This window comes from Ramularia collo-cygni, assembly GCF_900074925.1.
Source record: "Ramularia collo-cygni strain URUG2 genome assembly, contig: RCC_scaffold05, whole genome shotgun sequence".
NCBI classification, from domain to species: domain Eukaryota; kingdom Fungi; phylum Ascomycota; class Dothideomycetes; order Mycosphaerellales; family Mycosphaerellaceae; genus Ramularia; species Ramularia collo-cygni.
In genome coordinates this window covers 543,195-557,497 of record NW_019716259.1, presented here as the reverse complement: position 1 = coordinate 557,497, position 14,303 = coordinate 543,195, and the positions used below count along the sequence as shown (strand labels likewise).

Sequence of the window (14,303 nt, the reverse complement as noted above, 5' to 3'; positions counted from 1 at the left end):
TCCATTGAGAGTATGAACTACCGGCAGTGACCGGGACAAGCCTTGGAATGAGTGAATGCCTTTCTCCTGTTGATGGGGAAGGTACAACCCTCGCTCCTTCCTGGTTGCGCTGCATAATATTTAACCGCCCAATCGCCCTCAAAACACAATCGCCTGAACATGGACATACCAACAACAACATCTCGACCACCGCTCCTATCTTGTACCTTCCAGAGTACCACAGAAGGCTCCGGCAGGCCCATTGCTCCACCGAGTACGTGTGAGTGTTGCCGTGAGAGCACTCTGCGTGTTATCCTCCATTCACTCCCTGGCGGGGTGATGTTTCCAACACAAGTCCCAGTTCGAAGGTGCAGCCTGCCATCCCCATTCACTCCCCAACAATGGAGTCATATGGCCAAAAACTTCACATTGAGGCAGCGTGACTCAGCTCGGAGTGCTGCCTGCAATTCTTCCACCGCTCGCACTTCTCCGCCACCTTTTCTTCCACCTTCTCCACTACCTTCCCCACCACAACACCACCCACCGCGCCACGGCGCAGACGACCACCATGACAGACCAGTACTGGCAGCTGGAGAAGGAGTTCTACACTATCAATGTCCCGTCGGACCTCGTCCTGCGTGTGGTGGAGCACCAGGACATCGCCAGTTCGTATTCCCACCGCAATGTGAGTTACACAGCACACTGACGGTACTATAGCCCGCCAAGGCGACACCATGGTGGTGAAGTCCACCCCAATCAAGATCCACGAGTTCCGTGTCGACAGTGAAACCCTCATGGATGCGTCGGAGTACTTCGGACAGCTCTTGGAGCAGCGCCCCTCCCACTTTGAGATCCATGAAAACGACCCCGGCAACGTGACGGGTCTCACAATGTGGCTGAAGATTGCCCATCACATCGTCCCAGACCACACGTACGAGCTCCACATCTATGAGGTCTGGTATGTCTGCAGCGTCGCCAAGAAGTACGGCTTCGACCSACTCTCACCCAAGGCGATGCAGTGGTTCGACGAGTGGTACAACCACCAACCACACGTCAAGCACTTCAACTTCCGTGATTACGAACAGCTCATCMTCCCCACGATGACTTTCGATAACGCGACAGCCTTCTCTCACACTACCAAGTACCTCGYCTACAGATCTAACGGAGCCATCAGCGAGACCAAGCCAGCGGATTTCCACCCTGACAATGCCGAAGATGTCTTCACGGACCCGGCGATCATCGTGCAGCTCAATTCTGCGCGCAACCGGCTCACCACAGTCCTGCACCGTACTCTGTACGCTCCGWTCAGCGATTTTCTCGGCACTTCCTGCAAATGCGCCATGTATCTCTTGTACTCATACGAGAAGGGCCTCGCAAATACTGGCTGCTGGCCATTACACCCCGCCCTCGAAAAGATGAGTATGGCAACGGTCCTCGAGAACCTCAGCAAATTCCAACACATGCCCGTACAGACTTGCGGAAAGGAGAGATGCAACATTGATCTGTTCAACGTGGTGGAGAAGGCGATCAAAGACATTGAGGGACAGTTTGCGGGACTCTGCCTCGGTGAGTTACCATATTGTGGCGAGCAGTCTTTGTCACGATACTGATTGATGAACAGACTGCATGTACAATTCCAGTACCCAGATCGGCAAGGAGGAATACTGGCGCCACGAGACGTTTGGTGTTCCCTGGGACCAGGGATGCCGCGCTCCGMACACACAGGCAAGAAGCTTTCCATCCTAGTGTGTTTGTGATAGCTAACACACCCTCTCATAGCCGAGCTGGTTCTTCAGCTTCATGGGCAATCGTGCCGAGATGAACGGGTACCTCTCAAACAAGACTCGCGAGCGCGCTAACAGCTACAGCCGTGATCAGCCCAGCAGTTACGGCTATGGCAACAACGCCTTCCCTCGCGGCGGCAACTATAGTCGCGGAAACAGCGACCGTGGACCACGCCAGATGACCCGGAAATCCCAGCGCCCAGGACGTCATGACAGCGGCTTCTCTCAGCAATTCTACCCTGGAGGAGTGCCCGGCCATGCCATTCAGGATATCAACGCCCGGATGACCAACAGCCGCATTTCCGAGGTCCAGGACACGGAGACCAACATTTCAAACGTCTAGGATGCAAAAGATGGCAACTGATGTGAAACGATGCAGATTTGTGTGTTTGATTCGACCATGCGAGCCTCATACGAGCAACTTTTTTCAGGCATTCAAGGAAGGAAAGGATTGATTTGCTGTGAGCAGGAGTTGCATCGGACAGAGCGATGGGAGAGGATGATGGATGATACTTTATGGGAAGTTCGGCAGAGCTTCATACGATGGGATGAGATTTGAGGCTTTKCAAGGAGGTTCACGAGAGTTGTGAGATTGACTCATTGGACTCTGGTGACCGCGAGGTTGCCTTTTGTGCCATTGGCCAGGGAAATGAAAGTACCACTCTCAACCTTCTTTGTCCACTTCGTGCTTTCATACGGTGCTGTGAAGATGGACATGCGCAGTACAGGCGTGCCTGTAGCATGGTTGTTGTCTTCGCTGTGTGCCCATGTCCAGCGTCCGAAAGACCAATTGAGAATATAACGGGAGCGACCAGACGCCCCTTCATTGACCACGTCTCCATCAGAGGTCTTCGGTGATGATCCAGCGTACACCACAGCCTTGATCCGGTAGACTTCATCCTTTGGAGCCGCGTGTAGCAACTGTTCCAGCTTTGCGAGATCCACTCCTGCCTCTTCACTTTCTGATGTGAGCGTCACAGACAGACACTCAACTTCTGAAGAATGATGCTCTGTTTCGCCATGGCCGCAGTCCTTTCCATGAACGTGGCCATCCTCCTTCAGCCAGTCTCTTGCCATTTTCACGTCAAAGCCGAAGAGCAACTCATGGCTGATCCACCCTCTATCGCTCTTCGTTTGAGGCGTGTCCACGTCCAAATCCCCCAACCGGTCGAGGAAGATGTCGAAGTCTCGCTCCGAAAGACTCTCCCATTTGTTGATTACAATCAAATCAGTCTGCTTAGCCTGTAGCTTTGCGGTAAAGCTCGTGCTTGCATAACCCGACCAGTTCTCGGCATCAATCACGCTTACAATCCCATCGAGTTCGTACCGTCCAGTGGCTTTCGCGATTCTGTTGACTTCCAAAACCAGCTTGAGCGGTTCGGCACTTCCTGATGTCTCGATGATGATTCTATCGGGGTGGCTTTCACGATCTAGCAGCTCCAGACTTTCCTCAATCTGGCCGACATTTGTGCAGCAGATGCAATCTCCCAAAAGTTCTTTACTCGCGGTCATCTCGGCTGCAGATGCCAGCTCTGTGTCGACAGCAACATCTCCAATTTCATTCTTGATGAGAGCTAGTTTGTAGCCGGGGTTGTTTGCACGGAGTTGAGGGAGCAATTTGAGGATGAGAGTCGTCTTTCCTGAGCCGGCAAAGCCAGTGATGATTGTGATTGGGATTCGTGAAGATGGAATTGATGCTGTCTCCGCCATTTTGAGAAGATGGGATATTGGTTCAGTCGGGGAATTATTGCTTCAAAGTACGACCCATATCGCACGATGTTGGCCTTTTCCTGATCGAGACTGGCGCGAAATACGCAAGAAGCGGGCAACTCTCTTCACAAGACCGAGAAACTCAAGTTCCACCTCGCTTCCAAGATTTCCCAGGCTCTTTCGTCTTCTCCCCGAAAGCTGCGTACGATTGGCTGTCATATAGTGCAGTGTAATGGGAGCACCAGACATCGAGAGCGTTTCATCAGCTGCGTCATATGCCAAGTGGTGGGGTGATTGTGCCTGCCCTGCTCGCGTGTCCTGTTCACGGACAAGCCATCTAGATAAGTTGCTCAGCTCTTGCTTCATCCTCTTTCACACAAGCATCACAAACCACCAAACAATCAACTCCAAACCACAACATCATGGACTTTCTCAAGAACGCAGTCGGTGGCGACAACAATGCCAACCAGAACCAGAACGACAACCAGCAGGGCGGTTCTGGCGGAGAGAAGAAGGAAGGCGGCGGTGGTTTCTTGAGCGGACTTGGCGACAAGATCAACGGAGCTGCTGGCGGTGGCAAGGAGGTGAGTCTGTTCGCGTTGACATGACTAGGACTCCGTTACTGATCTTTTACCAAGAGTGAGAAGAACGAGGACTACCTGGACAAGGGCATCGACATGGTCCAGGAGAAGTTCATGGGTGCTGGACCTCAAGACAACGAATCTGCAGTTGAGCAGGCCAAGGATGAGCAGATCTCTGACTTCATTCGCGGACAATACAAATCGACGACTGGCAGCGACATGCCGATCAAGGACAAGCCAACCTCTCTCGACCGAAACACCGACTAAATCTTCTGCAAGTTTCTTGTGGATATTACCCTTTCTGTCTATCTGTAGGCACTGAGATGCTGGGAAACGCGGATATGAGACTAGTCAAGGACTTTGTGTAAATCATGAATATGAGAAATGAAGGCATGTTTGAAACTCAACTATTGTTCAGACCTTGCGTGTTGTCAACGTCAAGTCCTTTCATGCCAGGTCGTTATATCAACATGCCCATGCCCTTCAATCATGTCGGCATCTTATCCAATACCAGCATCCGAACCACGTCTGATCCGCAGCACAGCCAGATCATGTGATGGCAGAACCAAGAAAGGGTGCATCTGGATTGTGTCAGACCTAACACGGTTTGCGAGAAGCCATGAAGGAAGGAAGGGAAGTCTGATTTGAAACCTTGAATACAGCGAGCCGGCACGGAGAAGTTGAGTTCATCATCAAATGGAGCTCATAGGACAGAGAGAGGCAAGAAGAGATCGTAGTACACTGCCTTGCTGGACGGGGCATCTCCTACCCGCGTTCGCGGCGCTCTCTTGATAACAGCAGCAGGAGGGGGGAGCCCATTGAGCACGCCCTCCGATTCCGTCTCGTGAAATGTACGCAGCCATCAACGTGCGTGCTCAAGGTCTGCACCGTCCACGGTGCCATCGTCTTTCAACAGCTTGATGGAACGCTCATGACCCTCGAAAAAACCGCAAGTAAGAGAAGCAATCATACCGTAGACATCTACCATAAGTTCCAAAAGCTTTCGGGGACGATGTAGAAGGTCGCACCCGCTCTGAAATCCCGCTGCCATCGAGGTAAATCAGCAATCGCAGAGATAAAGCGGCAATTGGATGAAACTAACCACATCACGCTGGTCGTCGTCTGCGATTTCTTGACCTTGAAATGCCATTTTGAGGCCTAGACGCTTGATACCGTAAAGTTCCTCCAGCAGCTCCCATATTTTCGCAATGGTCCATCCTGGCGCAATCCAGATTTGGCGTGTTTGCCCCCAAAACTCGACAAAGATTGGGTACAGGAAAGGTCCATTGTCGATTTCCTCGAGCAGGAGTACCATTGCTGCTGTGCGATCTTCTTCTTCGGTATCATGGTGCGCGCTTGTAGAGTCCTTGAGCGCGTTGAAGCATTCCACTGGAAGGAAGACTTCGACCTTGATGTGTTGTTGCCTAGCCATGATGAATAGGACAKAAAGAGAGAGTGTGAAGGATTGCCGTTGTGGATGATGGGAATGTTTCGAGTTGGTGCTCTCGAAGCAGAAGYTACCCTCTGAGTCGTGAGGAGTCGCGGTGTTGTAGAAGTGAGTTGCATGTGAAGGCTGGAGAGCTTTGACTTGAGCATGTGATACTCATGTTTGGAAGACAAGCGCAGCAGCTGAGGGTATTTCAAGTGCCAGTGAGCCCAGCAATTCTCTGGCTGGAATATGCATATATTTCCATGTAACGAAAGAATCAGAGAAGCACCCAAGTCCACTTACTGTATGAAGCACAGGAAGACGTTTCAACGCGTACCTTCACCTGCTCACTGGCATATCCATCAGGCCATATGTCAACTCATTTGGATACATTTCCATACGCCACATCCCGTCCCTCTTCCCAGGGAAGACACATGCTGCCCAACGCCTGAAACGCCCTGCGCTCGTCTCGAACACTATGCATCCTATCCATCTACGGAATGCTGACATTGAAGTTGTCTGGGTAATCGACCTCCTTGATGCCTTCCTTTGTCACAACCTTGACCAAAACACCCTTAAAGTCCACCGGCATACGTCTCTTCAGCTCATCTGTGCACATTCGCAACAACTTCATGCCCTGCTCGAAAGAGATATCCGGGTGATGGTGCTTATCGAGTGTGGAGAGACAGTAGTATTGCGCGTATCCATGCGCGGCATATGGAAGAGGCGCACATGACGCCAGGTAATCGATCCAGAAGAGCTGTGGCTTGTCCTTGACAGTGTCGTAGCCGCCGAGGAGGAGATTGACGGTGTAGGGGTTGCGGGAGCGCAAGGATTTTGCGAGTTCCGATCGCACGAATGATGCCGTCTCTGCAGGTGTGAGGTGGTTGGAGTTGCGCATGCTGTAGAGCTGGATGTTGGCCTGGACGTATTCCGCGAATTGGACTACATGATCAGTATATGGGGTGGATTGGGAGTGTTGATTTGGACACACCAGTATCTCCAGCCTCTCCACTGAAAGCCATGAGGGTGTGCTCGTTGAGGGTGCGGGTCTTGTCATCGCTGGCCTTGAGAATGGTTGCGCCTCGCATCGCCGCTTTCGAGGCGGCGATGATGGTAAAGTCCTTGCCGGTGATTCCAAGTAATACCTCCCTGTACATTCATTAGAGATGTTCAATGTTGATTGATGGGTGAGAAGGAACATACATGATGGCGGTGAGGGTGTGGTTGAAAGAGTTGGTTGTTGGATGATGTTTCCAAGCAATGCAATGGAGTTGAATGAGCTCAGGCAGCTCCAGAGGTACGCGGAGCGGATTACCGTGTCATGCCGGGGAAGGTAGGCCGAGATGCCGATCCGAAAAGTATTCCAGAGCGACGACAATTATCCAACACATTGACCACGCTACAGTCCCATCTTCCATTGTCTGTACTCGCGCAACAATTTCACCTTGATCGCCATATCTTTGCGACCCAATTGGTAAAAAGGAAGGTCCTTTGGAGGATTGGAACATGGGAGTTGAGACGAGGAATTGAGCAACCAAAAAAATGGCCTACAAAGCAGATATCCGGACGACTTTTGAACCCAACCGTGTGATCCAACCAATCTACACTGGAGGAAGTGTAGCCATCAGTCAGGATGGACAGACATTGGCTTCCTGCCTGGGCGAAGAGGCACTCCTCACCAACCTCAACAATGGAGCCCATCTGGCACGAATTGAAGGCGTGAGTGTGCTTGATCGTCTGCTCCAACTCGGGACTGACTGTTGACAAGCGTGAATAGGATGGAGAACCGCTCACAAACCTCATAATCACCCCGGATGCCGCACATTTGATCGTTTGCTCACGATCACTTTCCATGCGAGTCTATGCTCTGCAGGCCGGGGACGACGAGATCGAGGCGAAACTGGTGCGGACAGTAAAGCCACACACGACGCCTGTGGTGTCAATCGCCGTGGATTCGACCAGCACACTGCTAGCTACGGGAGGTGCGGATGGGGTAGTCAAAGTCTGGGACATCCGAGGAGGATTCGTCACACACACCTTTCACGGACACAGCGGGCTGATTTCTGCTCTACATTTCTTTCACGTGGACCCACAAAACGAGGTACAACCAGCCAAGAGCAAAAAGAGGAAGAACAAGCAACGGAATGAAGAGGTTGAGGAGGTCCAGGACGAGGCCACTGCAGGATACAGGCTGGCATCGGGTGGAGAGGATGGCAAAGTGCGCATCTGGGATTTACACAAGAGGAAGAGCACTGCGACGCTGGATTCACACGTTTCTGTTGTGAGGAGTCTGGACTATTGCGCGGAGAAGAATCTCTTGCTTTCTGCCAGTCGGGACAAGACTGTCACCTTGTGGGACGTCCGAACTTGGGAGCTGGCCTCGACAGTCGCTGTGTTGGAGACAATCGAGAAAGCTGGGTTTGTGGAGAAGGGTCGCTTCTTCTACACAGGTGGCGACACTGCAAGATTGAGGATATGGGCCACCAATGGTGGAAAGGAGATTACACAGGATCAAGAGGAGGGATCAGAAGTTGATGGGATTGTGGATGTCCTTCACTTTTCGAACCTTTCGTTCCTTTTGACGGTCCATGCGGATCAAACTCTGGTTCTGCGGTCTCTTCAGCCTCTGGCTGGGCTAGAAGCTTCCCAGGAAACACCAGCACTTCCAATCGTGCAACGGATCAGCGGGACCCACGACGAAGTCATCGATCTTGCATACATCGGCCGCGATCGCAACATTCTGGCACTGGCAACAAATCTGGAGGACATTCGCCTGATTTCTCTGGATACACAAGGATCAAAAGGCTCATCTCCATACTTTGGCGCAGACATTGCTCTCCTCAAAGGCCATGACGACATTATCATCACAATCGACACAGACTGGTCCGGCCACTGGCTAGCGACCGGCGCGAAAGATAATACCGCACGACTATGGCGTTTGGATCCTGAGAACAACTCTTACGAATGCTTTGCGACTTTCACTGGACATGCAGAGAGCATCGGCGCTGTGGCTCTACCAAATGCAATCCCTCCAATTGGATCAAAGGAGTATCAGCGACCTCTCGATTTCCCACCCAAATTCATGATTACCGGCAGTCAGGACAAGACCGTCAAGCGATGGGACATCTCTCCTGCGGCAGGGAAGGCGCCTCGAGCGGCATATACAAGAAAGGCTCACGACAAGGACATTAATGCGATTGAGACGAGCTTTTCTTCACCCGCTTTATTCGCTTCGGCTTCACAAGATCGGACTGTGAAGATCTGGGATGTCGAGACTGGTGAAGCGATTGGTGTGCTCCGAGGCCATAAGCGCGGCGTTTGGACTGTTGCTTTTGCACCCATTGGTATGCCCGCGTTAACGACAACAGGCGAGGGTGGTGCAGCAAGTACGGCAAAGGGTATGGTTGTGACTGGTAGTGGAGACAAGACGGTCAGGATATGGAGTTTGACAGACTACTCTTGCTTGCGGACGTTCGAGGGACACGCAAATAGTGTGTTGAAAGTTGTGTGGCTACCGCCACCTGGAAAGAAAGCCAAGAGAGGAGTGCAAGTCGCAAGTGCGGCGGGAGATGGACTGGTGAAGGTTTGGGACGCACAGGGTGGAGAATGCGCAGCCACTTTGGATAATCACATCGACCGTGTCTGGGCGCTTGCAGTAAAGCCACAAATCGAATCAAAGGACACCTCAACCGATGAGGAGGAAGCAGAGGAAGGGAGCGAGGAACAGCTAGAACTCGTCTCGGGATCCGCCGACAGCACACTTACTTTCTGGACCGATACGACCGCCACGACTGCGCTAGCAGCTACCACACACGCCACAGCGCGGATTGAACAAGACCAGCAACTACAAAATCACATCCGGAGTAAGAACTTCCGAGAAGCAATCGTTCTGGCATTGCAGCTCGATCACCCGAAACGCTTGCTAGAGCTGTTCGGCGATATTGTCAGCGGGCCGCAAGAACCTGGCTCTTTTACAGGGCGCTTGGACGTCGATGATGTGTTGAGGAGTTTGAGTGGTGGCCAGCTTTGGAATCTGGTGTGCAGAGTGCGGGACTGGAACGCCAATGGTCGGACAAAAGGCGTGGCGCAAAGAGTGCTCTACGCATTACTCCACTTATTCCCCAAGGAGAGATTGCTGGCGCTTGGGAAAGCGAGGAAAAAGGCTACGAATGACGATGATGCGGAGTTGGTGGTGGCTATGATGGCTGAACTCGACACCAAGGATAAGAGTAAAAGGAGAGAAGGGATGAAGGATGTGGTTGATGGGTTGAAGGCGTATACAGAAAGGCATTATGCCAGGCTRGAGAAGACGGGAGAGGAGAGATTCGTGTTGCGGTGGGCATTKGGACAGATGGATGATGTTGCGGCTGTGAATGGGACCATTGGGAGCAGAGAGGAGGATGTGTTGATGTTGGAGGGTTGATAGTACGGTTGTTTGCAGGCTGTACGATGCAGAACAATGTAATGCTGTGGCCTCGCGGTCTTGTATACTCCGACTCGATCAACGTTTACCCCCACTGTACGTGACGTTCATAGAAGACTCTTTGCAGCCTCCAGAATGAGACCTCCTCACTCATCTTCAATAGTGCATTCTCTCGCACCCCAAACTACAGTCTCAATCAGCAAACCCTCAAACTACCCTTTGCAAAAGAAGTCCTCACCTCAATCAAATTCGTATTCTCCAGCAGCACTCTCCCATGAACCGTCGCAGCGAAACTTGCAATCGATCCATTTATGGTATTCCCAGGCACCAGAGGCCGCTGCTTAGCCGGTTTTGCTACACGTACCACCGTTCACCGCCATCTCCACAAGCCGTTCTGAACCAATGACGCCAAGCTACGAGTAATTAGTAACTGGCATAACACTTCGTGGATAGTTTGATCGACTTACAGAACCCAGAGTCATACCTGCAGGCGGTCTCTGATACCAAGGGGAGCCGCTCCAGAGAACCTTGCCACGGAAGTGCAAGAGTTGATTGGCAAGTGGACATCCAAGCCGATCAGCGGTGAGCTGTGCGAAGCTGTGTATTGTCGTAGAGCGCCGGACGTTGAACCTCTGTTTTAGACTGATCGTTGTCGAAGAACGACAGAGGGATAATGCTGAGCCTGGTTCTGCTCTCTGGACGAGTACTTCCACGTCGATGGCATATTCGGATTCAGGATCCGCTGTTACTGATGGAATGGGCACAGATGGAATGGGTACACCGGTATCCGGTTCGCTTACCAAAACACGCAGCATCGACGGAGAGGGCTCTCTGCTGACGTTTGAAGTATGCTGGTCTTTCGACGGAGTCTCTCTACTTTGATGTCTGGCAGCCTCGAACTCGGTCCCATCATTGCGTTCCTTCTGGAGTCTGATTCGCGTTGCCTGGTCATAGATCACAATCATGTCAAGGAATGGCTTCTTTGTGGGATCCATACCAAGCTGTGAGCGGTCGAAGTCAGTACACGAGTCACAATTTACTTTATTGAGAGACTCACAGTGCCAATCATAGTGTCTGCCGGCAGTGGTCTCAGTCCGCTACATCTCCGCTTGCCCCACAAGAACATGCCGTTGGATATCAGGTCCTGGGCATCCAAAGTGCATTCCATTGCCTTGGCAGTCCGCTCAGCGAGTCCCTGGATTGTTGTGGAGAGGGTAGCGACAATCTCAAACTGCCTACGATACCAAGAAGAGGGTATGCGACATGGCAGTGGTGTATGGCTTGATGGATACCAGGATAGATTGTCGACCCAAGTGACGCCAATGGCAAATTCGCGATCATCGTCTATGGAGAAGGGCACCTTCGGCATGTCGTACGTATCTTCCAGTTTCACGGTATCAGGTGCTGGCGGCGGCTGTACATTGAATGCCTTGGGTGGCAAGTCCTTAACGGCCTTGAAGACCGCGCGCGAGGTGCTCGAGATGAGATCCAAAGCCGATTCGACATTTTCGGTTCCTGTAGTACCCCGAATAGCGAGTGCATGTCGACGTGGGATGTCAATCGTGACGGAGACAAACTCCGGGTCGTCCGTGGAGGGCGTCATGATTTCTTTCTTCTGAATTGCGCGTCTGGAGTTTGGAGTCGGCGAAGTCGAGAAGGAAGTGTATTAGAAATGTTTGCTGCTGAGCGCACTGWTGGCTAGCCAATGAGCTGTCTCAGATCAGGGGCTGTCGAGTGACTGAGGATCTGAGACAGACTGCTTGGTCGGTCCTAGACTTAAGAACCGCAGCCGAGAGCGGAAGGTGACGGCCTTACTCGGTACAATACCGTGCGTCTGTGGTGGTAGACTTCACGGTCAATCATATTGCAGACCTGCATCAACATGCATCCATAGGGAGGAACAACGACACCTTGGCGGTCAGCTAAAAGCTTATGAAGCAAAGGACGCCGACGACATACCGCCATTCGGGACACTTAGTTGCTGCAGGACATTCTTCGTAACAACACGTCGCACGCAGCGATTACTCGTTTCGAAGGTTCGTCGTGGGTGCGGTTGAAGGTGATCCATGCATCTTCATGATCATGGTCATGGTCATGGTCTTGCTCATATTCATACAATCGTGGTATCATATTATCGTTTCTTCATTCCTTCCAGGCACAATCGCTTAGCCAAAGTTGATCTTCCTGGCCACCTTATCACCCCGCTTGCTGTCCTCCACTGGCACCTCACCACCCTTCCTCTTCAGATCCTCACCCATGACCTCCACACCACCTCCCTTTCTTGGCAACTCCTCCAACTTACTCGGCCTCGGCTCACTCGTCCAGAACGGATGCCTCAACACACCCTCCGCGTCCAGCCTCTTCTTCGGGTCAAGTCTCAACATACCCATCAAAAGATCAACGCCAACGTCTCCAATCGCTCTGAAATGACCGAGCCAGTAGTCCTTTGATCTGACCGGGATAACTTCCTCCGGAGTGAGGTATCCCTTCAACTTACTCACTCCCGGCCATACAGCCTCTGTAGGCGTGCCCACTTTCTCACAAATCAACTTGACCATTCCCATCTCGCTCTCCGGCCATGCCCTGAACAACACCTCCCGACTGATCAACTCGGCAAACACGGCACCACAACTCCAAACATCCACCGCACCTCCGTAGAACTGCGCCTGAAAGAACAGCTCCGGTGGGCGGTACCACAACGTAATGGTGTTGAAAGTCATCGGACTGTAGGGATCCGCAAAACTCCTTGCTAGACCAAAATCGGCCAACTTGATCGCTCCATCTGCCGCAATCAACAAGTTGTTGGGCTTGATATCTCGATGCAACACCCAATTCGCATGACAGAATCGTATGGCTCGTGAAAGCATCAGCATCCAAGACTTGATGTCAGCAGGGGTGTAATTGATGCTCGTGTCTTGAATCAACTTCAACAAATCTCCTTGTGGCAACACCTCCAACACCAGATTGAGGTTCTGATTTTTGGTGCTGAAGACGGAGTAGAGGCGAATGATGTTGGGATGGCGGAGCTCTTGGAGGAAGCGGATTTCACGCAGGGAGTCGTAGGATATGCCGAACTCGTCCAGATCTGCGCCGACTTTGATCTTTTTGATGGCGAAGATTTTGGTGGGATCGGTTGCGAGGTGGGCAGAGAAGACATCGGCGTATTGTCCTTCTCCAAGCTTGCGACCTTTGATGTATTTGGATCGTTCTGCTGCATCGAGCTGTTCGGCAAGGTCGGCGGTCATGTTGTTGGATGAAGGAGGTTCCACGGAGGAGAGCTTGAGTCGCTTGAGCGGCGGGGAGAGGACCGCCATGTTGGTGGTGGTGGTGGAAGAGAAGAGGGAGGTGGAACGTGAGGAAAGGTGATGTTGTGTTGTTGATACTTAGGTATTGATGGAGACAATCACTAAATTGGGAAATATTGATTCAGAACTCAATCAAATTGCGGCGAACTTCGGGAGTCTTTTCCACATCTCCAGCAGCAACAACTGATATCATCTCCTGGTCATTCCATCCACAACAGAATCATGGCTCTCCGCAGGCCCATCACACTGGCTCCGCGCTTCCTCACACCTCAAACGACATCTGTATTCACCCGTCAACTCCACCGCCTCAATGCGCCGCCTCAGCGCATTCCCCCTCCCACACCCTTCGTCCCGGACGTCAGCACGTTTCTCACCCTGATCGGCCGCAACATGTCCTCTCACAGTGCCAAAATACCATCTTGGGAAGCTCTATTCACTCTCTCATCGGAGCAGCTCAAATCTGCCGGCATTGAACCCCCACGCGCGAGAAAATACCTACTCTGGTGGCGCGAACGGTTTCGGAATGGAATCACAGGGATTGGCGGACAATTGAAGGATGTCAAGGACGGTGTCGCGGAGTTGAGGATTGWGGAGGTGGAGAGCGAAGGTGCGGGAAAGGCGACGTTGACGAGCGGGGAGGGTGTGAGGAAGGTTGTGATCAACACACCCTTGATGGCGGAGGCGGAGGGAGAGAAGCAAAAGGGAGGCATCTTATCGAGAATGGCGCCGCCGCCGAGGGTGGAGGGGAAGGTGGTGCCGGTGAAAGGCGTAAAGATTGTGGAGGCTACGCGGATATCAGGCACGGGTGTTGAGCCCTTGAAGGGGCATCAGGGTGTGGCGAGGCTGAGAGTGGTGGATGGCCTGTGGGAGCAGAGGAGAGGAAGAAAGGTGGATGGCGGTGAGAGACGAAGAGCAGAAGTCCGAGCAAAGAGGAAGGCTGCTGAGAGGAAGGCGAGGTAGACAGTACGATTGGGATGGGAAGGGAAGTGAAAATTAAGCATGCTGTATGATATTGTACAGGGTATAACAAGCAATTCCACAAGTCGCTTCGAGACTGGTTAAGATCAGGCCACCGCGTACCTGGACTCC

The 14,303-nt window shown here is 52.2% G+C and overlaps 9 protein-coding genes; 4 read left to right on the top strand and 5 right to left on the bottom strand.

The window, feature by feature from the left end:
• Positions 1-547: 547 nt before the first annotated feature.
• RCC_03946 (uncharacterized protein) lies at positions 548-2,106 on the top strand (the record flags this gene model as incomplete). XM_023769228.1 has 4 exons in its annotated part: positions 548-644; positions 697-1,545; positions 1,601-1,704; positions 1,759-2,106. 4 exons carry the CDS (start codon positions 548-550, stop codon positions 2,104-2,106), a joined length of 1,398 nt encoding a protein of 465 aa, XP_023624996.1.
• Positions 2,107-2,360: 254 nt separating this feature from the next.
• RCC_03945 (related to putative GTPases (G3E family)) lies at positions 2,361-3,473 on the bottom strand (the record flags this gene model as incomplete). Its single annotated transcript, XM_023769227.1, has 1 exon — positions 2,361-3,473. The coding sequence occupies one exon, from the start codon at positions 3,471-3,473 to the stop codon at positions 2,361-2,363; it is 1,113 nt and encodes a 370-aa protein (XP_023624995.1).
• Positions 3,474-3,895: 422 nt separating this feature from the next.
• RCC_03944 (related to DNA damage-responsive protein 48) lies at positions 3,896-4,321 on the top strand (the record flags this gene model as incomplete). XM_023769226.1 has 2 exons in its annotated part: positions 3,896-4,057; positions 4,112-4,321. The coding sequence occupies 2 exons, from the start codon at positions 3,896-3,898 to the stop codon at positions 4,319-4,321; spliced, it is 372 nt and encodes a 123-aa protein (XP_023624994.1).
• A 714-nt stretch (positions 4,322-5,035) lies between these two features.
• Positions 5,036-5,486, bottom strand: RCC_03943 (uncharacterized protein; the record flags this gene model as incomplete). XM_023769225.1 has 2 exons in its annotated part: positions 5,036-5,098; positions 5,157-5,486. 2 exons carry the CDS (start codon positions 5,484-5,486, stop codon positions 5,036-5,038), a joined length of 393 nt encoding a protein of 130 aa, XP_023624993.1.
• A 490-nt stretch (positions 5,487-5,976) lies between these two features.
• Positions 5,977-6,691, bottom strand: RCC_03942 (probable multicatalytic endopeptidase complex chain PRE1; the record flags this gene model as incomplete). XM_023769224.1 has 3 exons in its annotated part: positions 5,977-6,428; positions 6,478-6,635; positions 6,690-6,691. Coding segments are annotated over 3 exons (612 nt in total).
• Positions 6,692-7,028: 337 nt separating this feature from the next.
• Positions 7,029-9,909, top strand: RCC_03941 (related to UTP13-U3 snoRNP protein; the record flags this gene model as incomplete). XM_023769223.1 has 2 exons in its annotated part: positions 7,029-7,205; positions 7,264-9,909. The coding sequence occupies 2 exons, from the start codon at positions 7,029-7,031 to the stop codon at positions 9,907-9,909; spliced, it is 2,823 nt and encodes a 940-aa protein (XP_023624991.1).
• Positions 9,910-10,250: 341 nt separating this feature from the next.
• RCC_03940 (uncharacterized protein) lies at positions 10,251-11,512 on the bottom strand (the record flags this gene model as incomplete). XM_023769222.1 has 3 exons in its annotated part: positions 10,251-10,322; positions 10,377-10,910; positions 10,967-11,512. 3 exons carry the CDS (start codon positions 11,510-11,512, stop codon positions 10,251-10,253), a joined length of 1,152 nt encoding a protein of 383 aa, XP_023624990.1.
• Positions 11,513-12,074: 562 nt separating this feature from the next.
• RCC_03939 (related to cyclin-dependent ser/thr protein kinase KIN28) lies at positions 12,075-13,223 on the bottom strand (the record flags this gene model as incomplete). The annotated part of the gene is made up of 1 exon (XM_023769221.1): positions 12,075-13,223. The coding sequence occupies one exon, from the start codon at positions 13,221-13,223 to the stop codon at positions 12,075-12,077; it is 1,149 nt and encodes a 382-aa protein (XP_023624989.1).
• Positions 13,224-13,436: 213 nt separating this feature from the next.
• RCC_03938 (uncharacterized protein) lies at positions 13,437-14,174 on the top strand (the record flags this gene model as incomplete). The annotated part of the gene is made up of 1 exon (XM_023769220.1): positions 13,437-14,174. The coding sequence occupies one exon, from the start codon at positions 13,437-13,439 to the stop codon at positions 14,172-14,174; it is 738 nt and encodes a 245-aa protein (XP_023624988.1).
• Positions 14,175-14,303: the final 129 nt, after the last annotated feature.